Here is a 26,971-nt window from a genome sequence, read left to right on the forward strand (position 1 = left end):
AATGCAATTCCCTCTCTATTTAGTAGGTTATATTACAGCCGTTACAGTGGTCACTTGTCCTGAACAGCTGCTGAATTTCACTTTGATCGGCTGTGAACCATAAAAAAATTGGTCATCTGTGTATGATTTCCCCCTCACCCATAAGCCCTTGCAGAGCTAAGGATATGATCTCTTGGCTGTAATAGGGTACTTTAGGGGCAGCCATCTTGTCCGGGGTAGTGGCTACTTTCCACTTGTGACAAGAGCACGGTAGTTCAATTAACTTCTGCCCTTCACTGCCATTTACAGCTTGCTGTCTCTGCTAAATGGCATATATTCTGAATTTATGGCCTGGGCCTGTTACTGTGTGGACACGTTCGTTTTACTTTCATATATGTTTTTTACCAAGGTTCTGTGGAATTCTTGGGTGTCTTTACAATTCATTTAAAGACCAAAAAATAACAACACACTGGAGTGAAAGGGCAAATAGCCTCCTCACCAACTGCCCCTTATATACCGATAGTCTGCTCTTTGGCCCAGGTAAACTAGGACGATGCCAGTTTGGCAGGGTCTGTGTAACCTGGGAAGTGTGTGCATGTGTGCATGTGTGTGTGTGTGTGTGTGTGTGAGAGAGAGAGAGAGCTATCAAAAGACTTCATGTTTTGCTCATGTGATCCCAGATGGGGGATGGGCAGGGTCCACTGAGCATCATGGTAGGTAAACAGAACTGCACCTAGAGAGGAAATCACCTGAGGAGGGCTCTTTGAGGGGCAAGGCTGAGATGTTACGGTAGAAGGGACATGAGTCAGTGCTACACCTTAGGGACACAAAAAAGCATGTTCTTGTTCCAGATGACTTAGAAAGGAAATAGCCCAATCCAATACTTGAGACATTACCTGGAAATTAACACTGTGCTATCAAGAAACACTTAAATTTGCATGGCCTGAATTTTGTTGCAAGGTAAAGAATGCTTAAAGTATATAAAATGTAAGGTTTTTCATTCATGACTAAAGTAAAACAGTTGCTCTATACAAACCAAAACTTTTCCTACTTTTGCCCATTTTTTCTGGCTTCTGTAGTCCAAATAGCAGGACTTCTAAAGTTTTACATCCTGTTTACATTGCCATTTACAGTTTCTAAAGTACTTTGCACAGGCATTAGTTTAGTTAGCCCTTGAAAAAGCCTTGTGAGATAAGTAACATTTTAGTTCAGACTTGACAAGCAGGAGGAGGATGGATCCATTTGAAGTATAAGAACATGATCATTTGAGGAAGAACAACATGTGAGAAGAACCTGCAAGCAGGACTCAAGATATACTTTAGAAGTAGGACCAGGAGGATTTAGTGAAGATCGGTTGTGGAAGGAAGGAAGGAGAAGGACTCAGTTTATCTGGGTTGAATGATAAGAAAGATACGGATCAATTTAGTTTGTAACAGGATGTATTAGGAAATAGTAAGTACAACTTAGAAAAGAAAAAAAAACAGGTGATAAGTAACTTTACTGGAACAGCTAGATATACCTCTGCAGGACTTCTAGAAACAAAGAATCAGCCTTACACCTTCAAGCCCACCTTCCTCTGAAGATCTGTATAAGACAACTTTTAAGAGGGGAGATCCAGTTCATGACAAGCAGGTTACAGAAGGGAATTTAGTAGACAAGCTTCCCCACATTATTTCCTTACTACTTGGGAAGAAGGAATGAGGAGACGCCATACTCCCCCCTCAAGGCATATGAGGGACATCCAAGAGAACAACTTGAAGGAACGGAGGAGGGTGTCTGCAAGAAAGGTGAGACGGACAATTTACTCTTTTCATGAGCCCTGCTCCAGAGCTGAAGAGACTCAGGGTATTTTAATGTAGCCACTAGTGTGGAGAAGCATCTTCTGAGATTCTTACGTGATGCCAGGATTTGGGGAACATGGGAGCTGTTTCCTGATTCTTATTCAAAGAATTTTGAAGTTGTGAGGCTGGCTGGGTCTCACTCAGCATGCTAGGGTGAGTAGAGAAGATAGGGCTGGACAAGCTGTACTTTCCTTATTTGGTAGAATGAGTTTTCCCCAGGCCTGGAGGATGCCAGGAAAGGAATGAGTTTTTTCAATGTGAAAGGACCTAATATTAGCTGACTGCTCAGGAGAGGGGGACCCAGAAGGAAAAGAGGCTGTGGGGCTGGATCTCTGAGGCAGGAAGGGATAGGAATATAGAAACTAGCCAGATGTTGCCTGCATCAGGGAACACGGAGCATGTAACTTCCCACGCAGGACCTCTGCATGACCCCACAGGAAGCAATGTAGATGGATAAAAACAAGATTCATGATTAATGCTTTTTTTTTGGTCTAATTCTTTCTTTTCTCCCACAGTCCTGGGGACTTCGACAAGAGAAGAGGGAACTGAAGAAGGAAGAACATAAACAAAATAAACATGCCCTTTCTTTTCTACTGTGGATCTCTGAAGTCAGGCTTTAGACTAGATTTTTTTTTTTAAACACCTGAAATGAATCCTGATTACCAGAACTGGGCTGGTCCTTGTCACTGAATGTGACTAGAAAACCATAGCACGTGCCTTAGAAATTAGAGATGACTGAGCAAGAGGGTCCCGGATGAAGCTTGTTGGAATAAAGTGGTTACAGAAAAATAAAGCTCTCTCTAAGAAGTAGTTGTACAAATTTCAAGAAGACTTATATGGGTTGCATCTCCAATAATATTGAGTAAAAAGCAGATATCCAAGATGTATCTGTGATTAGTATCATATTATTAGAAAAAAGGGATAAAGATAATGCAAGGCTAGTGAATAAAAAGTTAATGTCAAACTAAATACATCATATGGGTTGCACAAATAAGTGTCCATGTTTTGTGTGACATTTACACAATTGCATTCTGTAATTTTATATAAAGAATGAGTAACACAGTTACCTTATAAGATGTGAAAAGCTCAGCGTATAGAACTGGTATAAAAAGTGTAGTAATTGTTTTTGTTACCAAATTTTTCTTCAGTTTGGAAAGATAATCACTAGAGGAATCCTTCTAGATACCTAGATCTCCTAGAGCATTTCTATTGTGTTATAAACGGATGGGGAGAAAAGAACCATCACATTGTAAGAGCTACAATTAATTAAGATCATATGTAAAGAGCAACAATATTTTACATTATACGAAGCCAAATTAAAAATGGGATTAAAAGCAAACTAACCAACTTACTCACAAACTCCACATAATATGGCAATTATGAAGAATTCTGCCCCCCCCCCCCCGCAACCCTGCCACATATCTACTTAATGGTAAGGAGATTTGAGACAACCACATGAGAAAATTTTGAATACCTCCTCCTTGACATTGGGCAAGTGAGTTTGGCAACTAAAATCTAGAAAGTAGAGTTTGTAATTCTGGATTTTATTTCCAGATTGGAAGCCAACTTTTAGTGACCCATATAATTTGCTCACCCCTCAGCACCGTATGCTTGATTCTACACACAGTGCAGAGTACCATCTATCTTTCAGGGTACTGGGCAAATGTACGATCTGGGCTTGATGTTTCATAACCCTGTGGGGTAAGCAGGGATATACTGAGAGCACAGACTAACAGGTAAACCACCTTTGCCTTTGAATCCCAAGTTATTTCTGCCAGTGCGATGGCAGGTGCCAGTGAGAAAAAGCAAACAAATCCGAATGGTGGCAGCAGTATCGCCAACCTCGCCAGGAGTGTTCCCTGTAAATACCACCATGGAACTCTTGCATGCCAAGTGAGGCTAAATACAGTTTCTCTCCTGACACTGCACAATTCATCACAGAGCTAATTGGGAACGGAGCTTAAGGACTTCTACTTAAAGCTAGCTTGCTGTCACTAGTGGAGAGTATTGGTCTGAAGAGACCCTAGGAAGCTAGCTATCTCTTTCTTCCCCTTAGAAGAACCTACTTGGGCCCAAAGGGAGATGAAACTTTTCATGAGGTTGGGAGAGAAGCTGGTGATACATTAAAACCCACGCTCTTTCCATTTCTCCTCTCCTGCTGCCTCTGCTGCTGCTGCTGCTGCCGCTGCCCCTGCCAGCACATATGCTCTCCACCCCCACGGAGGGCTCCCATTGCCATTTCTCCATCCATTGCCACCATCAAGAGGACTCATGCATCCATTGCACCTGTTTTATGTGGCTCTCCCAGCAACGTCCACCTGTCTATAAACAACTCTGGGGGGACCTCGGGACAAGCCATAATGGCGCTACACTCTGGGCAATTTATTGGTGGCCCCTCATGCAGAGATAGGATCTCAGTAAACAAGAGACTAAATGAGACTATTTAGTGATACCTCTTGCAAGTCTGTGGATTCAATTGTAATCCTTCAATTGTGGAAATGGATTCTGTGCCTCACCAACTGAAAATGCAGTTCATTTGCTCTGGAGAATTTTAGCCGAAGTCGTCAATGAAACAAAAACTTGAAAAATTTCCAAAGTGGGCACAGACATGAAAGAAGGCAGTAAAGATGTTTAGCTAGTATAGGAATTAGAGAAATAGTAACTAGAGGCAGGAAGACACTCAGAGAGATTTAAAGGGGAATCATTAAAACATGAGCAGCAGAAACCTGAAAGCAAAGAAACTTAGAAATCCGAAACGCCCAGCGGTAATCATCTGTGCCTCAGTCTTGATTACTCATCTTCCCTTTCAGTCTCTGTTCTGCCCAAGGGCCTAGTCTCATGGTAGCTTTCAACAATGCAATTGACCGCAGTATTGAGTATTGGCATACCGAATATAGTGCTCAATGACTATTTGCCAAATTGGATTGAATTATCAATAATCTGTTCTTGACCCTGAAGGTTCATTGAACTGGTATAGAGAAGTCATGCTCTTCTGAACTGGAAAGGGAGGACTTCAGTGACAGGAGGAGGGATTTGGGCAGGATAAAAGGAACATTCTCTGGCGGTGAGGAGTTAGAATTAATTCAAACAAACAAACAAACAAACCTCAAGTGTTTCAAGTGTATGAAACTCAAAGACAATAGTTTATTTTTCTGATGATTTCTTTCAAAGATGTCAGCCCCAAAACAGTCATAGTGGCCTCCTGCCCTGAAAATTTGGCCGACTGACCAGAATGTCTGAACACTGGCCCGATTGCTCTATGGAAGATGTCTTGGATTGCTTAACAAGCTCAAATGGAGCCTTTCCTAATGACCCTAATGAAATCTTTTCTTGGGATTCTCAGGGCCAGATACCCAGATTCGGGTGTGTGTGTGTGGGGGGGGTACTTTCGAACATGCACACAGACACATACACTAGAAAATAGGGTGCAGAAACATTCCTGTTTCCAGATTATTCTGGCTGCTCTCTTAGCCCTGTGCGAGGATTGCTTTCTGGAAAATGGCAGGGTGCAGCAGTCCTCGGCTGCCAGGCAGAAGCTGTGTTTCTGGGCCCCAGGAACAAAGGGCCGTGTGATGCTTAAAGCTTGGGTCATAGGCCTTCCTCTTTTTCAGGAACTTTTTGGTGTGATAAAGACAGAACCTGACAGATTAAATACAAGACAGAGTTCATTGTATACTTTAAATCTGGTGTTGTGAAATGAAATTGGCTATGAAGGAATGATGTAGAGGGTACTCCATAAGAGAATTCCAATAGAGTTGTTTGGGGACATTAAATGTTTAGGCTCAGGCCTCTGAAAGCCATGCTTCAAAATCAGAGGTTTAATTATTGCAATATTGGTACTTACAATAAAAACACATTTAAATTAAGGTGCCTCATTCAGAAAGCTCCTGTCAAGAGTTTTTCAGTATTTTTACTTTATTTTTCAGTAGTTAACTTTCAGGGTGGAAGTTCAGGACACTAATTCCAATGATATGGTGAGAAGGAAGAGATTTCTCCATAGATCAAATAGCAAGTAAAAAAGGTCTTCTGCCCTTAAGAACACTGCTTTTAATGCTTATAAGGAAGACTGTAGAAAGATGTCATATGAAAGACCCTTATCTACAAAGAAAATTAAATGTCACATAAAAAATAAAGTACCAATTCTGAATTCTAAATAAAATAAGGATTTCTTTAATATTGTCTCTTTAATTCGCAGACTGCTTATTTTTTGGTCAAGTGAGAAAAGTGAACATAAGGACAGAGAGAAAATACTGTACTATAAACTATTCATTTACAACTATTCTTCTGGAGTTTCATTAAAATATGTTTGCTCATTATTATGTAGACATTTTGATGGATGTTATACTTCTATAAGATAATCTTCATGTATATTGGGCCGCCTCAATTAGCAGTATAGAAACATGGTCTGCTCTTTGAAAATAATACTTTAGGCTGTCTCTTCACTTTTTAAGAGAGGTTTTCATATTTACCAAGGTCTTGGCACATTTTGAAAACTGTTTGTATTTAACTACTAAGACCACAAGTTTCATCTTCTCCATGAAGCCTCTTCAGTATGAGGGTTTCCTGCTGGCCTTTCGGAGCATTTCTTGACTAACACTTTTGTATATAATATTCTCTCTTATATTGTGGTTTATGGCTAGGAGATGGTGGAGTTTGGGATCTGAATCCCGGTGTCGTGGATATTACAGGCTATAATCCACTACTTCTCTCAGATTTTTCTTATGTTCAATTCTCATCTCTGCAGTAATTATAAACGAGAATGCTCCCTGATAAAAGAACCATCCTGTTTCCATTTCTTTCTCCCATAGAACATTAAGCTATGTCAGATTTAAAGAAAGATCTCAGAAGATACTGGGTGAACTCAATTAAACTGTGCTATGGGCCAGAGGTGATCAACCCAGAAAAATCACCACTGAGTTATAGTGCATGTGATATCTATAGCTATATTATCCAGATAGATAGATCTAGAAATTTAACTTTCTTTTTTCTCAAGGAGACAGTAATACCACATGTATCTATATCTGTATCTGAATCTGTATCCGTATCTTTTTCTATCTGTATCTGTATCTATATCCATATTTTTCTATATCTGTATCTATATCTGTATTTATATCTGTATCCTTTATCTGTATCTATCCTATATCTGTCTAATTTCATCGGTGCCTCATCCCCATGAGCTATACAGAGACACATTTAGTATCCCCATTTCATGGATTTGGAAATCACACAGAGAAAGATTCATTTACTTGCTTGAGGTAATAACAAATTAACTGTGGCCTGCAAACTGGTCTCCAATATCCCTTAGACTCAGTTCAGTATCTTATCCCTCCTTATGACTACATTGCTCTTTTTCACATGTGAAAGATTTTAATGTATTTAAGCTCTAACTGAAGAAAAACAATAAGCTGGATAAAAAAAAATAAATTTCAACATATTAATCAGATAATCTAAGTATCTGTTATTCTTTTTTTCTAAGTTCTTACCATCACGGTGAAAGCATGCACAGTAGAGATGTTAAATGTAGAATCATCTGGTCTCTCTTGGTAGATCACATGGTACTGGGAGATAATGCCATTGGGGGATCGTGGCTCTGTCCAGTTCAGCAGAACTGAATGAGCACTGGTGGCTTGTGCCCAAGGTGCTGGCAGATCTTGAGGTGGGGCTTCCAGAGTCCGTGCCGATGACCACAGACTCTCCACTGAGCCCTTGGAGTTGTGGGCTCTGACCCGATATTCATAGAATGTGAAAGGCATCAGAGTATCTGAAGCATCAGTGAATTCAAGGGCTCCTTCTGACCAGACAAACAAAAGGGACTCTGCTTCGATGCCGGCAAGACGTCTGAAAGGAAGCCAGAAAGGCAATCAGGAACAGCTGCACATTTCAAAAGACGTTTGCACATAGACTAAGAAACTGCATTTCAGGGGCGCCCAGATGGCCCAGTCGGTTAAGCATCAGACTTCAGCTCAGGTCATGATCTCACAGCTCGTGAGTTCGGGCCCCACATCAGGCTTTGCGCTGACAGCTCAGAGCCTGGAGCCTGCTTCAGATTCTGTGTCTCCCTCTCTCTCTGCGCCTCCCCCGTTCATGCTCTGTCTCTCTCTGTCTCAAAAATAAATAAACATTAAAAAAATTAAAAAAATAAAAGAAATTGCATTTCAGAAAAATTTATCAGCTCAACTGTCCCTTTCTGGTGTCCTAATGAAGACCAGATGAAAGAATATGCAAGAGGACTGGCTCGATATCATTTTTTAAATGTAGGTTTTGGGGCGCCTGGGTGGCGCAGTCGGTTAAGCATCCGACTTCAGCCAGGTCATGATCTCGTGGTCCGTGAGTTCGAGCCCCGCGTCAGGCTCTGGGCTGATGGCTCGGAGCCTGGAGCCTGCTTCCGATTCTGTGTCTCCCTCTCTCTCTGCCCCTCCCCCATTCATGCTCTGTCTCTCTCTGTCCCAAAAATAAATAAATGTTGAAAAAAAAATTAAAAAAAAAATAAATAAATGTAGGTTTTATATATATTTGGCTAATCATAACGAATGCATATATTTCATAGAAAACATGTAAAATACAGAAGAAATAAAAACATTTAAACAGTGTAACACCGCCCATAATTATGTCTTGTCATATTACATTAGAAATGTTTCCTTAAAAAAATTGCACATGGAATACGCAGAAACACATACATTATTTAAAAACTTTAAAAAATCAGAAGCGTACATGTAAGCACTATTAACACATGTAAAAATTATTTTTGGATCTCTGTCTATATGTTTATATACATGTGTGCAAGTGTATGCATGTGTACATGCAGGTATATGGCCCAATTTAATTTTTTGCACAACTGGAAATTACACCATATACAATTATTAAAAGTTGATATTATTGGGAATTCTGACCCTTCTGTGGTAGACGGATTGCACTAAGTATCCTGATTTGTCTCCCTGTATCCCCATGTCTATTGCTAATGTGCTCTCAAGCTCACTCTAAACATGGCCATGGGACTCTCGTTGGTCAATAGGACAGCAGCAAATATGATGCATGCGGAGACCTGGAAAGTGTTTGCACGCTGAGGTTGACCCCCTTGCCGCTCGTGGAACCGCAAGATCTTCATGCAAAAAAGCCCAGGCTAGCACACTGAAGGATGAGACTGATGAGGCGAAGCCATGGTTCTTATTCTCTTCCACCTGGTACAATGTGATTTTGCACCTGCTTCCAGGATATTTAACACACATATATTTTTTTAAAATTTTAATTAACTAATTTATTTATTTAGGAAGAGGGAGAGAGAGCACACCCAAGCAAGCAGGGGAAAGGCAGAGAGAGAGGGAGAGACACAGTCTCAGCCAGGTCCTGCACTGTCAGCACAGAGCCTGACACGGGGCTCGAACCCATCAACCGTGAGAACATGACCCGAGCTGAAATCAACAGTCAGATGCTCAACTGACTAAGCCACCCAGGTGCTCCTAAAACATATTTAAAATTCATTTCCTATATCTCATGTATTTTATCTTCATTTGAATTTTCTCTTCTTTAATTAAGCCATAACCCTTCGAAGTAAGGACCAATCTTTCTTGTAGCGATCAACAAACCTTTACTGAGCACTTAATATACACCATGCCTTGTACCAGGGGCAAAGGTACAAAAATTGTACACATTCCTTTCCTGAAGGAACTTAGGGCCCTAGAGGAACTCATAACTGAGTGGAGAAGATTGAGCTAAATGCAAATTAATGAAAATAACATGATAAATTATGTAATATCAATTTGCTCTAGAGATCTTTAAAGGGAAAAAGTCTAATTCCTATTAGATGTCTTCTCCAAGACCTAGTAAAATGCAGAGTATGCTCAAAAAGTTCTTTCAACTGCCTGAGAAAGGGATTGTTTAGTCCCATCAGTAGATATTACTGCTGTGAAAACGAAGGCAAACTATTTCGGTACTCAATACATAGAGCATTAAACATCTGAGTAGGAGAAATGGAATTGTCAGTTAGTATGGACCCAAATATCTGATATTTCATTTGGAACAGTTATTTGCTCATCTGAATGTAAAACCATGATGCAAAAATAAATAAATAAATAAATAAATAAATAAAAAATAAGTAAAATCACGACTCAGACCTAATCGGAAGGGGAAGTTCCTGAGGAATCATGGACCACTCGGTCTATTTCTGTGTGCCCAGCATCTAGCTCAGTAAATTCAATACTTTTTTTTGAATGAATGGCCACAACACACATAATTCCATGGTTGTCTGCATTTTCGCCTCATCTCTATTAACTCTTTTACTTACTAGGTTGGGGAAGAATGTACCAAAGAGATGAACCTCTCCTACTTAGCTTCTACTGTGTAGTACAGAGAGACTGATGGATAGAGCAGTATTTTCCAGGCCGTTAGGAGTATTTAATGAACATCCTCTTCAGATGCCAGGATACTCACATGCTGCCATATCAGATTAGCCATCAACACGGAAAGGGTTATTAAGACAAAGTAAATGACAGTACCTCTCACAAAAAGGCAGGGTATTTAAAATACTCGGCTTTGGGAATTTGAGGATCCTCAAGTGGATCAATCACAATGACCTAAGCACGAGCAATGACAAGCCTCCCGCTGGAGGCTACAGAGGCTTCCGAGATGCCACTCAGTGACCTGCAATTATGGTCGGCAACCCACCTCATTATTCCTCGCCACCATGCGTGGGCCAGATTCTGCACTCAGTGTAGGTTTGCAGGGTTTGGCCTTTGTACTTGCTGCAGATACTAGGCACCAGGTGTGTCATTGGGAGGGATCCATTCTAATGAGGACCACAGGGCTCACAGCCAAGGACTCCCCTCAGTGAGTTTTTAAAAGGTGTTTGCAAGGAACATAATACAGCAAACAAACATAAACTTCTACCGGGAAGTAAGATTTTCTGTTTTGTCTGGCTTCATCCTTTCTATGACGATTCAGTTAATTTTTATTAAATTCTCATGAATCCCTGCATTGAGGTGTAGCCATGGCTGTGACATTCTTTTAAAACATTGCCTGAAAGCGTGACTTTTAAACATCTCTAAGAGGTTAAAAATTATGTTAGCTTCAAGTTTATCCACCAAAGCAGTTACAGGGTGCAGCCTGATGAAGTATTTCTTGCCACTATTGAATACTCAATCAATTAATACTGTGTTGGGGTAAATGCTCCATCTGTGGTGGTAAAAAATAGAATATCTTTATGTCTGAATACACTTGGAACAGAAGAGGTTACGTAGATCACAATTATTCCTAATTCATGTAGGATTTAGGCTTCAACTAACTGGAAGTGTTTCCTCCTAAACAGTCTGTGTTTAGGGAAATAACATTTTCAGTCTTCCCAAATAGCCAAACGGTTATTCTATGCTTAAATTCATTTGGGAGATACTTCAATTATGCTCTTGTCCAACTACAGTTAATTTAATGTTGTTTAACACTAAGAAGAAAACCAAAATAACTATTAAAACTAGGAACTACATATTTTATTTTAAAGAATATATTTATTTTGAGAGACAGAGACAGAGAAAGAGCATGCATACGAGCAGGGGAGGGGTAGGGGGAGAGAGAGAGAGAGAGAGAGAGAGAGAGAGAGAGAATCCCAAGCAGGCTCTAAGCTGTCAGTACAGAGTCCCATGAAGGGTTTGATCTCAGAAACTGTGAGATCATGACCTGAGCTGAAATCAGGAGCTGGACGCTCAACCAACTGAGCCACCAGCACCCTAGGCACCATATTAAAAAAAATTTTTTTTTAATGTTTATTTATTTTTAGGAGAGAGAGACACAGAATGCAAGTTGGGGAGGGGCAAAGAGAGAGGGAGACACAGAATCTGAAGCAGGCTCCAGGCTCTGAGCTGTCAGCACAGAGCCTGGTGTGGGGCTTGAACTCTCAAATCATGACCTGAGCTGAAATCAAGCCTGGGACACTCCAACAACTGAGCCACCCAGGCACCCCAGGAACCAATATTTTAAAGGAGATTCATACTTATATTTTCTTAATGTAGTATATCACCTTTAAAGAGAAACATCCTAACCCTCATTCTCTGCCAACAATTCTCAGGACTTGTCTTTAAAAACAACTAAAGCAAAACCCTATAACTCAGTTTATTTCTCACAGCAATTTAGTATTATGAAACTGCCACCCTCATCTCATGAAGAATAACAAGAATGTTGATTTAAATAAAAAACCCCAGGGGCACCTAGGTGGCTACATTGGTTGAGCCTCCGACTTTGACTCAGGTCATGATTTCATGGTTCCTGGGTTTGAGCCCCGTGTTGGGCTCTGTGCTGACAGCTCAGAGCCTGGAGTCTGCTTTGGATTGTCTCCCTCTCTCTCTGTATTGTCTCCTTCCTCTTCCACTCACACTATGTTTCTGTCTCTCAAAAATAAATAAACATTAAAATAAAAATAATAAATAAATATAAAACCCCAAATACCTGTAGTCAGAGAAGATAGATCGTAGGTCCAGGCCTACAACCACCTGATTAGATGACCTTGGGAAAAACTCACCTGTGCTCTCTAGTTTCCATTTCACTTTGTAAGCTAGAGTTAATAACCTTATACAGGAAATGGAAACACAGGTGATTTATAAAATGCCATGTGGATGTTGAATCAACCAGCATTGTGGAGTGAGTGGATACTCTGGTGCGGGGGAGGAGACATCAAAGATCATCCACAAATGTTAAGACTTAATCCCATTTAAAACATTAATGATTTGCCGTGCAATTGGCCCGTGCTTACCGCTGCAGCTTAATGTTCCAGACTTCCTTTTTTTCTAAACGTTTACTTATTTATTTTGAGAGAGAGAGAGGGAGAGAGAGAGAGAGCGCATGGGGGAGGGGCAAAGAGAAAGGGAGAGAGAGAATCCCAAGCAGGCTCTGGGCTGACAGTGCATAACCCAACATGGGGCTTGATCCCATGACTTGAGCCTAAATCAAGAGTTGGACACTTAACTGACTGAGCCACCCAGGTGCCCCTTCATGTTCCAGATTTCAATTCTATTTTATATTCCACTCATAATCAAATGCTTGCCTATAGTTCTTTTATATTCCATGATTGTTCAGGCTTCTGTGGCTTTGATATGCTAATCCTGTTCTTCAGTGCCCTGCTCCATACTCTTTTCTTCCTCCCCCTTCTATAGGCTAACTTCACTTCATCTTTAAAAAAATTTTTTTTAATGTTTATTTACTTTTGAGAGAGAGACACACACAGAGGCATGAGTGGGGGAGGGACAGAGAGGGAGACAGAGAATCTGAAGCAGGCTCCCCCAACACGGGGCTCAAACTCACAAACTGCGAGATCATGACCTGAGCCGAAGTCAGATGCTTACCAACTGAGCCACCCAGGTGCCCCTCCAATTCATCTTTTAAAGCTCCACCAGAGTACTTTCTCTAGGAAGTCTTTCCTTTGCTTCTCTCTCAAGTAGAATTATCGCATCCTCCTATGTGTTAAGTCTTTTCTTTATTGATTCACTTGTCACACTATTCTGTAATATAATTTCTTTTTTTCTACCTTTTATACCATACTACAAGCTCCTTGAAGGCAAAGAATCTCTCTTACTTATCTATATATTCTCAGCACCTAGGGAAGCATGGCACACTATATTAAACAATAAATATTATTTTTGAGCAATGACTGGATGACTGGTTGACAAGAAGAGACCAAAATTCTGTGAAACCTGCCAACTAGAAAAAATGTGCCTGTTATTAAGTTGTCTCTGAGCAACAACCCTATCCTTCTATATTTGGCTTTTTGAGAGTGGAGCCAGGACTATTCGATGGCATTTCTGCTTTGCCGGCTGATTCTGTTGGGCTAGGCCAACAGGGGGCGCCAGAGGAAGATCAGAAAGCTGAAAGGAAAAAGGAACTGGCTCCTTCCTCTTTGCTTCCTGTTTGCATGCTGATTAGGTAAGCATCACTTTAGCAAGGATTTTTCACCCTGAAAGTAACAAATCCTTCCTCCCTACAAGAAGTTTGTGTATGAACTTTTAATAACACTTGGAAAAACAGTTTCATCTCATGCTTCCTCCCCAGACACTTGCATCAGCTGGAAGCAGCCTCCTCAGCTGTCTGGATCCCAGCATCGGGGTGTCCCTCTCTAACTTCTGAGTTTTAAGAATTTTAGCTGCCTCGCTTGGTTCCCTCAATCCCGAGGGTAGTTGCTGTTTCCTTGTTGTAGCCACCTGCATGATATCTTAGAGTTCACTTTTTAACCTTTCAACTACCCGGTTAACAAATTTATAACTAGTTAACAATTGTTTATGTTAAATTCTTTCAGTTAAAATGACTGTCGAGGTTAAGGGTGCCTGGGTGGCTCAGTCAGTTGAGCACTGGACTCCTGATTTTGGCTCAGGTCATGATGCCAGGGTCGTGAGATTGAGCCCCTCATTGGGCTTTGCACTGAGCATGGAGCCTCTTAAGATTCTCTCTGTCTCTGTCTCTGTCTCTCTCTCTCTGTCCCCTCTCTTACTTGTGTGCTGTGTCTCTAAATGAAAATAATAAAAAAGCCTGTAGTGGTTTCTCTTTCCCAAGCAGAACTTGACTGCAATAGAGAGTGATGATGATGTTCACAGAGAGAGAGAGAGAGAGATAGGAAAATCATAGACAGGGTGGTGCTAGATTTGCATCTGGACTAACTGAATTTCCTATTTTGTCTTTATCACACCATATTATACATTCATTGTGAAAAGTAATTAGAAACTATGGATGAGCAAAAAACCCCCAAAACCAAACACCAAACAACAACAACAACGCAAGTGCAGGCAGTTCCCAACTTATGATGGCTCAACTTACAATTTTTCAACTTTATGATGATGTGAAAGTGATAAGCATTCTGTCGAAGTTGTACTTCAAATTCTGAATTTCGATCTCTTCCCGGGCTAGCAGTATGCTGGAGGATGGTCTTTCAGAATTGGGGGTGCGGCAGCGAGTGGCAGCTCGCGGTCAGCCACACCATCACAGAGTAAACAACTGCATACTTACAATCCTGTTGTACCCATACGGCCATTCTGTTTTACATTTTCAATACAGTGTTCGATAAATTACATGAGATGTTCAACACTTTATTATATACCGCAGGCTTTGTGTTAGCTGATTTTGCCCAACTATAGGCTAATGTAAGTGTTCTGAGCACATCTAAAATAGGCGAGGCTAAACCATGATGCTTGGTACGTTCGGTATTAAATGAATTTTCAACTGATAGTATTTTCAACTTACAATGGGTTTATTGGGATGTAATCCCTTCGTAAGTCCAGGAAGATCTGTATTTGAAAGGATTGTGCTTAACCTATCGCTGGGAGATAAGCATAGTTAACTTTTTTTTGTTTGTATTAAGCATTCTAGACATTTTTTATACACATATATGTAAAAAAAAATTCTATGTATTTAAGGAAAAACAGACTCATACTAGACACACTGTTGTGCAATCTGCTTCATTTATTATCAGGAATCTTCTTCCTTGTCCTTAAATATCTGTAACTGCCAGATTCATCTTCCTAAAGCATGGTACATCTTCTTTTTATTTAAAATTTTTTTTAATGTTTATTTATTTTTGGGGAGTGGGAGTGGGAGAGTGGGAGCAAGGGAGAAGCAGAAAGAGGGAAACAGAATCTGAAGCAGCCTCCAGGGTCTGAGCTGTCAGCACAGAGCCTGATGTGGGGCTCCAACCCAAAGACCATGAGATCATGACCCGAGCTGGAGTTGGATGCTTAACCCACTGAGCCACCCAGGCGCCCTCAGCATGGTACATCTTTATTGTACATCTAGGATGACTTCCCACTTTTATCATGCTTGATGTTTAACATAGTATGTTCACATACATTATTTCATTTAATTCTTACAAAATTCTAGGGTGTTATTCTCTATGTTTATTAACCTAACTTTACATAAAAATGAAACTAGGGGATTATAGTGACATACCCAAGGTCACATAACCAGTAAGTGGTGGACCCAGAGCCTGGAAGCCGTATCTTCTTTCTGTCGACCAATGTCACGCTCTGTCCACTTTATCAGATTGTTTCTTTTACCACAAACTTACAATGGCTTACATTACCTCCAAATAAAAAATCTAAATTCCTTAGCCTGGTATTCCAAGTCTTCTAAAATCTACCATCAAACTGTCAAAATTTACCCTACAAATAACAAAGGCTCCAGCCAAGCCTGATCATTACTTGAACACTATGCTTTCAGCACTGGGAATTTTGTTCATTCTATTAATATTATTCACAAGAGACATCTTTGCCATCAGGCTCTGCTTGTTAAAATCCTCTCTACTATAAATGAAACAGAATACAAAGTTCTGAAATGGACCAGATGATAGCAGGGAATTTTGTACAGGTGGCATTTCAAGTCAGTGAGGTATAAAACAATGTTGACAAACTAGTTTTTTTTTTAAAAATAAATGCATAAATTTCTTGTCTCATTCTTTAAAACAAAATCAAGTCTACACTTAGACATAATGAGTAGAACCCATAAAGTTGCTGGAAGAAATAATTGGTGTGTTATTTTAATATGATCATTAAAGGGAGAATTTCCTTACTATATAAAGAGCATAGACAAATTAATGAGAAACAAAAAAAGACAATAATCTAAGGGTGCATAATATATAATACACATACATACAAATAGCAGGTAAATATTTAAAATAAATGAATAACTTCACTTATAATGACCAAAATTTTAATTAAAACAATAACATGCCATTTAAAATACTGAACTGGCAAAGATTTGAAAAATTGGTCAGACCCACTATTGACAGCAGTTTTCAGAGTTAAAAACCTTATATACCATTTTTAGAGACAATTTAGCAAACTCTAAAAATTTTAAATGTACAAAATTTGACCCTGCACTTCTAGTACTAAGAATAATCCTTCACATGCTTATTGTACAGGTGTTTTTTGAAAATTGCTGCTGTAATGAAAACTTGGAAATCACCTATTTTGCCATCAGTGGAAGACTGGTTAAAATATAGTTGAGTCATTAAGAGAAATGAGGTGTGTGTGTATGAGTGTGTGTGTGTGTGAGCAGACAAATGCCCTAAAGAAAATTGCAGAACAGCATAAACAATATGATTCCTTTTATGTAAGGGAAACTATAAAAAAGAAAGCAGAAATATTTGGTATAGTAAAATTAATAGTATTTACTTTTATTGATAGAAATTTTATATGCCTTGAGTAAGTAATAAAGAAAACATAAATAATCTTTGTAATATTCTGTCTGGTTAAAACTTTTTCCAACCAAACTATTTCTAATAATCCCCACTAAATTTTTATTTTTTAAAGTGTTTATTTATTTATTTTTGAGACAAAGGGAGTATGAGCTGGGGAGAGGCAGAAAGAGAGGGAGACAGGTTCTCAAGCAGGTTCCGCTCTGTCAGCACAGAGCCTGATGCAGGGCTTGAACTCATGAATTGAGAGATCATGACCCGAGTTGAAACCAAGAGTTGGATGCTTAATTGACTGAACCACCAAGGCACCCCATAAATTTTTATTTTGTAAGGCCAAGTCCCAATGACATCAACTTCATCCATGAATGAATGAAGTCTTTCCTAAATATTCCAGACAAAAAGAATCTTTCTCTCTTATAAACTTTCTGGTAAATATTTATATTTTTCACATTATATTTCTCTTTTTCTGTTTGTTTGCTTAGTTAAATTTATATCTCCTATAATAGTAAAAGTTCTTCATAACAGGGCTCAGATCTCACAGTAGATATGAACATATGTATGTATGTATGTATGTATGTATCTATCATCTATCTCTCTATTTATCTATCATCTATTTCCATCTCCATATCTATCTTTCCACACAAAATGAATTGACTGCATTAAAGTTCCTTCACTTTTAAGTCAATACACTCTTTTCTTAGTTTACTCAATCAGTTTAATTATCCATTCTAGAAAATTATTACTTATGGTTCCCTGCTTGGAATATTCTTCAATATTATCCATCCATCCAAACTACCTTAGGTTTTATCCTTCAAAACCTTACTATTTAAATACTCAGAAGGGGTGCTCATTATCCATTTTGACTTTTACAGTCCAAGATACTGTATATATATTTTTCTTATTGCACATCGATCAACCTTTGTACTTCTTTAAAGAGACGGTTTATGAGAATAAACCTGATGCAATTTTGTCTCTATTAAAATGGAAGCGCCTGGTGGGAGGTCATTTTATTAAGTGTTTTGTAGAGTCCTAAGAAAAAAAGTATTTGGTGGATTTTGTAGATGGAAGTCGGGTTTTGTAGCTGGATTTTGCCATTTACAAAGTTATAAGATAAAGGGGGAATACTGAAAAATCTTTATTATACAATCCAAATGTACCATGAGGAGAAAGCAACTGCCCAAGATGGCCTTGTCTATACTCTATCAGTAAACAGTTTGCAAAAACACTAACATTAATGTTGTCCCTACTGTGGGAATCCCTTTTGTAGCTCACATTCGTCAACAAAGTAGCCTAAATAAAATAAAAAAAGTAACAGGTAAACTGAACAGAAGCAATTGCATTAATAATCATATCCTTCCTAGGTTATTTTGTTTTGTTTTGTCCAGTCATCAACATCCCTTTATGAGCACAGACACTTTTTAATAGGATGATATCTAGAGGCAGTCTCCAAACAATAGAAGGAAATTACTGAGGGGACGTGCTTTAGGGAGTTGGAGAGAGCAGAGTGACAAGTATTTTCAAAATGGGATTGGCAAGTTGGCTTCCTGCAATTTAATGAAAATATCTGCATAGGCCAAACCCTGTCTTTGGTTTGAGTTAAATGTATTTCCTTTGGTGGCGATAGAAGAAAGAGGAGGCAAATGATGAAGCAGAAATTACATGCCATAACCTCCCCAGAAATACTGCAGGCTTGTGGCTATAACTATATAAGGGGCTCTATGTAGTCCCAGAATGAAAAAGAGCTATGTGTCTACATTCTATTCCTGTCCTTACAAATTTCTGATTTTTTTTTTTGCAGCTATCTAAGAAAAATTTGATATTGTTGTTGTCTAAGCACATTTAAACTTCAGCTGAAATAACCGCCAAGTGATTCATGCCTATGTAGGTGAATATAACGATTGTATCTGGAGCCCCAGTGCGCCATTTTCATTTCACTTTAAATAAAAAACAAAATGTATCTATGTCAGTCAGTGCCCTTCTGCTGTACTCAGAGGTATCAAACAGGCTACAATTATGATTGTGAAGTGATTGTGTCACATTGGAGGAAGGTTTATTGCTTTTGAGTCCGCTAGGCAGTAACACATTCTGTTTCATATTACTCTTTATATCATTGTTTGGCTGTGACTAGAATAATCAAATGCCATCAAATGCTGTCAAATTCAATTTACAGTATTTTTCATTGAAGCGGGCTTTCTGCATTATATTTCCTGTTTTCCCTCTCTAAGGCTGCCATGGAATAGTCACTGTAATCATGAGCTTTATTTACAAAACCAACAGAGTGAAGCCACGTCCTGGTCTATAACAGATACTTTATTTCCCTTTATTCAGAATAGGAATTTGATGTGCTTTTCTCATACAATTAGCATTAAGTAGATGAAAGAAAACTATTCCAAGAGGATGGGTATTTTAGAGCCTGCACTAATGTGCTTAGCGTAAAATGTAAATTCGCATTAGCCATTTTTACGTGTTCATGTGTATTTGAATCAGAAATATTATTCTTCAAATTAATGTTTGCTGAGAAGAAATTTGGCTTGTTTGTCTTGGGCAGTGTCATTTACATAACCAATAATACTTTCTCTTCATAATTTTCCTACAAACCCTCACTCATGACTGAAGATTGACCTGTATCAAAGGGTTTCAACACCTAACATTGCAAGAGGATCCTAAGCAAAGTTTCACAATGTAATTCAGAGCACAGGACCAAACAGGGGAAGACATGAGATGCTAACAAACGATGTTAGAGGAGGGCTGAGGGTCTGGGAAAGAAGGTGTTTTTCTCTGTTTGCCTGATGTAAATACATTGCTTTTGGAAGGGGTTTTCAGTCTGCAGATCCTTTATGTCTGCTGGTCCCTGCCTTACATGGTGTCCTTTTTGTCTTAGACGGTTAAGTTGTGGACGTCTCCTCCACCCCTAATTCATGTGTCAAATTCCAAACTCCCGAGGTGGTGGTGTAAGATGAGGCATTTGGGAAGTGATTGGGACATGAGAGTGGAAACTCATGGTAGGGTGGGTGCCCTCATAAAAGAGACTCACAGAGCTGCCTAGTTGCTTCCACCATGGTGAGGACACAGTGAAATGACAGCTGTGTATGAACTAGCAAGTGGGCCCTCACCAAGCATGACATCTGTCAGCGCCTTGATTTTGTATTTTCTCAGCTTCCAGAACCGTGAGAAATGCGTGTTTGTTGTTTATAAGCCCCCCCCCCCCCAGTTGATACCATTTTTGTTATAGCTGCCTGAAGGGGCTAAGTCAGACAGCAAACCCTCAGTTGACAGGTTCTTTGTCTCCTTGACTCTGTTTCTGTTTTACTTTTGCCTTTTCTCCTCTCTTTCTTCCTCCTTCAGGGTTGCTCTTTCATTCTCTCCCCCACCCCATTCTTTCTTTCTTTCCTTCCCATTCTCCCTTCTCCCCCTCTCCCTCTCCTTCTTCTCCTCATTATTCGTTCCTTATTTAAAGAAAACTTTAATTTAAAACTATGTCTGTGTTGATTGGATGAAGACTGGACCAGGGAGCACAATACACTTCAACCCAGAATGCCTATGGTCTCCTTGTCTCTCCTTCCTTACTCTGTCTCTTCTCTTACCCTCCCCTCCCTCTTTCCTTCTTTTCTTCATTTTAGGTGGATACATTTAAAAATCCTGCTCATCGTGGTGAAAAGAAGCTACATTAGCATCTACTACATCCCAGTATCATCTAGCCAGTTGAACGGAAACTCATTCCAACAGAAGGGTATCTGCAGAGCTGAGCCGTTCTTTCTGCACACAAAAAGGACCCTGTTTTGAGGATAAAAAGTTTTTCCAGGGGTGCCTGGGTGGCTCAGTCAGTTAAGCATCTGATTCTTGGTCATGATCCCACGGTTGGTAGGTTTGAGGCCCACATTGGGCTCTGTGTTGACAGCATGGAGCCTACTAGGGATTCTCTCTTGCCTTCTTTCTCTTCCTGTCCCTAACTCCTGCACTCTTGCTCTCTCTCACTTTCTCTCTCACTCTCAAAATAAATAAATAAACTTAATTTTTTTTCTCAAGCTCCACATAACAGACGATGCAAAATATTAGAATTCTTATTGCAGACATGGTTCCTCCTCTGGGATGACTGTGTTCTCTTGGTCAGTGGGCCTCTAGAGGACCGCTCTATAAGTTCATCAGAGGTAAAGCTGATGTGGACTAAGAGGTCTCATCCTTCAAGCAGGGCTCAAAACAAAAATATCACGTGGTAGCTGTGGCTTTTCCCCTTGGATAATGTGTACAAGCTTCCAGTATCAATTCTAGATCCTAGCACGTGCTCCAAAAACATGAATTCCCACCCATTCCCTTATAGAAACAGAAAATGTATTTGGTGTTACAGCCCTGGAATAGTACACATTTTTCAATAATTTAAAATAATAGTAACAGTCAATGTTACCTGTGAAGAAAGTAGTTGATGATGACTCCATTTGGCTTTTTAGGTGGCATCCATTTAACTTCTATGCAAGCTGGCCCCAATGCCTGAAGAACTGGGGAATTTAGGTCCATTGGGGCTGCTTCAGATGTCTTGACAAATGTCCCACTGCTAACTCCACAACTTCCTTTAAAAAAAAAAAAAACGAGTCCTTTAGTGATTTGTCAACCGGCGAAAAGAGTTACATATGCATGTAGAAGGGTAAGGAGATCACAGAACTCATGTTAGCTGGACTTTTACATATACACTTGTACACATATTTTAGACTAGTACTATACATCTCTACATAATTTGAATATACTTATATGTATATATACTATATTATATATATTTTATGTATATTTAAATAAGGAATCATTTCTGGAAAATCCATTAAGTAACCACAAGTTTATAGAGGCATAGGCAAGAATACTTATGCTTGTCTGAACTGTGGTTTCTCTAGTTTATTACAGTCATTCTAGCCAGAAAGTGATAATATAGTTGAATACCATAAGTGTGTGCGTGACCTGCACATCTTGTCTATTCTTAAGAATATCTTATTTTTGCCAACACTTCGAAATAATTACCATCTCCCAACACACAGGAATCAAACAATCAATTTGAAGAATATTGTATCTCCACAGCATAGTTTTAGAGACATAGAGATGCAGAAGTTGATTTTGCATTCAAATAAAGAAAACACTGGTTTAAAATAGTCCTATGTTGATTAGCTGAAGACTGGATCAGAGAAAGCAGCATCCTTTAAAACAAAATGCTTTGGTCTGGTTTGTAGAGAGAAGTGGGCAAATGGACTCAAGTTTGGAGATGAGGCAGAGTAAAATCGCAGACCCCTCATTCTAACCAACTCCATGGGAACTGATACTCATTTGGAAATAGAAGTTCCTAAGCACATGTAAGACGGGGTTGCCACCACATGCTGAGTATAAGATCGGGACATCTCTTTAAGGTGAAGCAACATGTTTTATACACCAATACGAGTTACATCTTTTCTTCTCTTATCAATATATGATGTAACATTTGGATGGATGAAGGGACTGAGGGAGGCTCTTCCTCAAGACCACTCAGATAGATGATGATTTCATAGACCACTAGCCTATGCCATAGAACTCAGGGTGACAAGCTGCGTATATGAGATAAGGTTCAGGGAAGCACCATAAAATACGTAAGATTCATTTGAGCGTAACTCAACTTATAAATAATGCCTCCCCTCATCCCCAAATAAAACTTAAACCAAACTGAGTACCTTTTTTTGAAAATTTCACAATATTTATTTCGTTTTATATTACCAATGATTCCTTATGTGATCTAGGTGTTTTTCTTTTAAAGGGCCTTATAAAACAAGACTTTGCAAAACCACCATTTTAATATATTTAAATATTCATGATTTAATGTGCAGAAATGCATAATGCTTCACTCAATGGCAGGCTCTGATTTTTCTGGGTAAACAGTCCAGTACAAATAAGAAATGATATGTTAGTCTTTGTATTTGAATTAAGAATCTATTCCTTTTTAATGAATTTTTTTTCACAAAATGCTTTTTTTATAAAAGCCCAGGACAAGTGTCTGAAAGACTTTCACCATTTTGACACGCTTGTATCCTTATCTCATATTGTGTGAATGGAGCCAAATTTTCCAGAAGGATGGATTGATGATAACCAACAGAGGTGGTCAGAGGTGCCACACTTCCAGCATTGAGTAAGACATTGTACTCCACAGGCATTTGGGGGATAAGGATTCCTTTAAAGAGAGAGAAAGAGAAAACACAAAGGTATGCTATACAAAATGGCCAACAAATATTTGTCTTTTAAAAGCAATGTTATCTTTAAAATAGTTTAAATGAAGTATTACTGAATGTAGCAATGAACAGTTGCATGAATGTATATTCCAGAAGTAAAACAACGTGTATCACCCATTTTCAAAAACAAATGAAGTATATATAATAGTTCTATTCAAAGGGATACTCCACAGGCAAATAAAAACAAAAGCACGTTCCACTTCTTAAAAAATACAAGGGAATTAGAAATGGTGTCATATATTTTTGCTAGGCTTACTTACTCTTAAAGTACATAAAAAACCCCACCAGTTTTGCTTGTGACAATAATTTTTCTGTAGGCATTGTGTATGCATCCAGTCTGACACAGATCCTTGACATAATAGCCCATAAAGTATCCAAATCATAGTCTACCTAGAGAATTCCCAGTGCATTAATTATTGAGTCAGGACAGTCCACTTTGTCAGGGAGACTTATGGACCTAAATACATATGAAATTTGGGTTCAAAAACTGTCATTTTTCACAATGCTTCCTAAAGAAAGAAGGTCTTGTCAGCTTAGCCTCTTCACAATCTAGTCATATAATTAAATGCCTGTAAGTTTTATTTGGTCATGAACAACATGGACTTTTTTTTTCAAGGAGAGTCTATGAGCCTCGAATGAAGAATATAAGGGAATTTCGCGCTAAGCTTGCTCATTGATCTGATAGCTTATAACATTTGTGGGTTTAATTACTTGCCTTTGTAGTGCTTAAATATGTTTCTCTTGGCTGTAGAAACAATGAAATCAACAGAACAGGACTCAATAACCCTTGAGAAATGAGGTCTAAAAAAATAAAATGAAGGTTTTTTGTAGATATACCCCCAATGTATAAGGAATGGAAGAGCCAGTAAAAGCCAGAGAAGCTCTCGGGATTTGGTGCAGGATGGATGAAAATAAGGAGTCTCTGAAGGATATATGCATCACAGTCAGGAGTGATGAGTTGTTTCCTGGAAAGATGCTAGATTTCGCTGAACCCAGACTGGGAATTTTTGTTCTAAATTGGAGCATCCTCGTTAAATTATCTTTGTCCTAATAGCTTAAATTACTGCTATTCTATCACTGATTCTTAAATTCTATCTCCAGCTTTATATCTCTCTTGCATTCCAGATTTCTATTTTCAACAGCCTACTTTACAGAGTCCTCAATCTCAACAGGCCTAAAGCAGAATCACTATATTTTCCACTCCCAAACCTATTCTTCTTGGGTTTCCTTTCTGTTTTCCTAAGGCACAGACAGGCCTTAGAGTAAACCCTTAGGGTAAGATTTTTAGAGTAGACCCTGCCTTTTTTTACTCAGTTGCAGCCATAACCCAAACAAGAATAGCCATCTCATTGCAATCCAGTTTTATGCAGGACAGCATACATTATCTAATACTACCAGAATGTCAACTTCATAAAGTCAGGGACTCTGTTCTCCCCAGTGTGGTTCCAACGCCTAGATTTTAGCACAAAGTTGCAGCTCAACAAATGTTGGTTAACTGACTGACTGAATGAATGAAACCTCAGGACAATATTGTAAAGTAAATTGTATTACTTTTTTTTTTTTTTTAAGATGAGAAAACCAGGGCTTGGGGGAGTCAAACAATTTGTTCCAGATTGCACATTGATTAATTGGGATAGTCACAGTTGAACTCAGGCCCATCTGATACCAAAGCTTATCTCTCTATATTATGCTCTCTCTTGGTAATGGAGATTTGGATTAGGACAACTGGGGGGACAAGGAGAGGATAATTTTGAGATAACATGGGTACCCAGAAAGAACAGGTATTGGACACTGATTCAAGGTCTGGGAAAAAAAAGTGATGGAAAAATTAAAATTCCCACTAATGGAACAAAATTATAGGTGAATATTTAAAGTTCTGAAGAGCAGGTTTCCAAAACTGAACCACACACACCCTGGATGTTTGTGGACTTGTGTTGAAGTATTTTCAAGACAAAGACAAACATGGTACCTCTTCCTGGAATATCAGTTTGACCCGTAAAATTTGGGAAATGCGTGGCCCCACTAACTGAGTGATGGAAACCAGCAGAATCCCACTTTTCCTTGTTCACAAAAATTTCGTATGGATTTTTCTTCCTAAAAAGGCCCAGACTAGAAAATTATAGGGTTATTGACTGATTAGAACTTTTACTAGTCAGTCATTTTAACTCTAAAGTTACCTCAGAACTAACCATATGACAACAGAAAGAGTTTACACTGACAAAATCAGTGTGTTGAACAAGTCCTACTCATGATGCAATCAAAACACAACTTAATTTTAGTTGTTCACTATTGCTTTAAAATGAATTCATCATGGGTAATCTTCTATAGATACAGGATGAAAATTTGGCTGGGCCCATGTTTCTGCTGAATCTCAAGTAATAGGCATTTCTAAGTTATTTTGTTTCCATGAAGAAAAAAGATATCAAGACAAAGATTAATGCCTAGAAAATGCAAATAAATTTATTTTTCTCTTTAATGGCTTCATAAATACACATAATGGGTTTATTTAGAAAAGGTTCTTAAGGCCTAATTCTGAACTGTAAGACAAAACTGGGAATGGTTTTACTGCTTCCAACAAGACTGCTATAATTAAAATGAAGTTTGAGAGTTGATGAAGAGAGTTGATTATAGGGACCATTTGAGACTCTCAGTTCATTAATGGAGAAGGAAAACCTATGTGCTGTATTAGAGGTAGAATAAAGAACAGTATAATCAGGCTTTCTCCCCCCACTAAAAATGTTCTTTGGAGATTGTTGTTCAAAGTAGTAAAAAAGATTGAAGAGCGGATCAGGGACTTTCTCAGTTTGCAGGTGGACATCTCAGCAATAAGATATGTTTATGGAAATTTCCATTCATTCGGAATGGCACAGTATTCTACCTCACATGCTGGGAATTTCTCCTTATTGTTACCCTGACGTAGTCTGTAAAGCAGTGGGGGAGGAAAAAGGTTGCTGTTTGTACCCACATATTTATAATAAAATGAAGACAGAAAGAATCACCTGGACATTGAACCTATTATTGGGGTCAGCTTTCTCCAGAGCAACCTAGTATCTTGAAATATAACAGCATATTACTCTTTAGCCAAAGATATTAGTAAAAAACAAATTTTCCCCTAATTTCCCCTAAATTATAAAACACACTAAGGTTTGGATGAAGACAAACGCATTGGAATACAATGGCAAATTTCTATGAATCTTTAAGATAAAAAGCAAGACCTTGAAGAAATCACAAGCTTAGGGTAACTGCTTTAGGCTGTTTCTAGACCTCCTGGGATTGCATTTTCATTCTTTCTTCTCTGTTTCTAGGGTAGATTTTACAGAAAAGTTTGACAAACACACATTTGAAAAATACTCCATCGTTCTTGTTGAACTAGACAAACCACAGAATGGAGCGAAACAGATCAAATCCCTCCTCTGCCCTTATTTGTTTCTGATAAGTTACCTAACCTCTATGAACACTGGCCTCTTCATCTCTAAAATGATGATACTAACAGCCATCTCATAAAGAGCTATAAGGATTAAATTAGAAAATGCATGTAAAACATTTTAGTGCTTTCCTACAACATAGAAAGTGCTGAATAGATGGCAGACATTTCAGCAAAACAAAACGAAATGGAACAAAATGCAAAACGAAACCCACAACTATGACTCTCAAAGTTTTATGTGTCCTCAAACACTCTGAACTCACCTTTTATATTAAGTTTCTATTCCAATTACAAGTAAATGTTATATTCTTTCAAGTAAATATCTTTATAACAATACTTT

The 26,971-nt window shown here is 38.8% G+C and overlaps 1 protein-coding gene across 1 annotated transcript in view; it reads right to left on the reverse strand.

Moving 5' to 3' along the window:
- USH2A (usherin) overlaps nt 1–26,971 on the reverse strand; it is a 736,138-nt gene that overhangs the window by 90,152 nt on the left and 619,015 nt on the right. Inside the window, exons 59-61 of the mRNA XM_043568966.1 lie at nt 22,991–23,149; nt 21,377–21,539; nt 7,304–7,658 (exon numbers count right to left, since the gene is read on the reverse strand). Coding sequence (XP_043424901.1) covers nt 7,304–7,658; nt 21,377–21,539; nt 22,991–23,149 — 677 coding nt within the window. The remainder of the gene's footprint in view (nt 1–7,303; nt 7,659–21,376; nt 21,540–22,990; nt 23,150–26,971) is intronic.

The sequence above is a fragment of the Prionailurus bengalensis genome, chromosome E4 (genome assembly GCF_016509475.1).
Source record: "Prionailurus bengalensis isolate Pbe53 chromosome E4, Fcat_Pben_1.1_paternal_pri, whole genome shotgun sequence".
Lineage (NCBI taxonomy): Eukaryota > Metazoa > Chordata > Mammalia > Carnivora > Felidae > Prionailurus > Prionailurus bengalensis.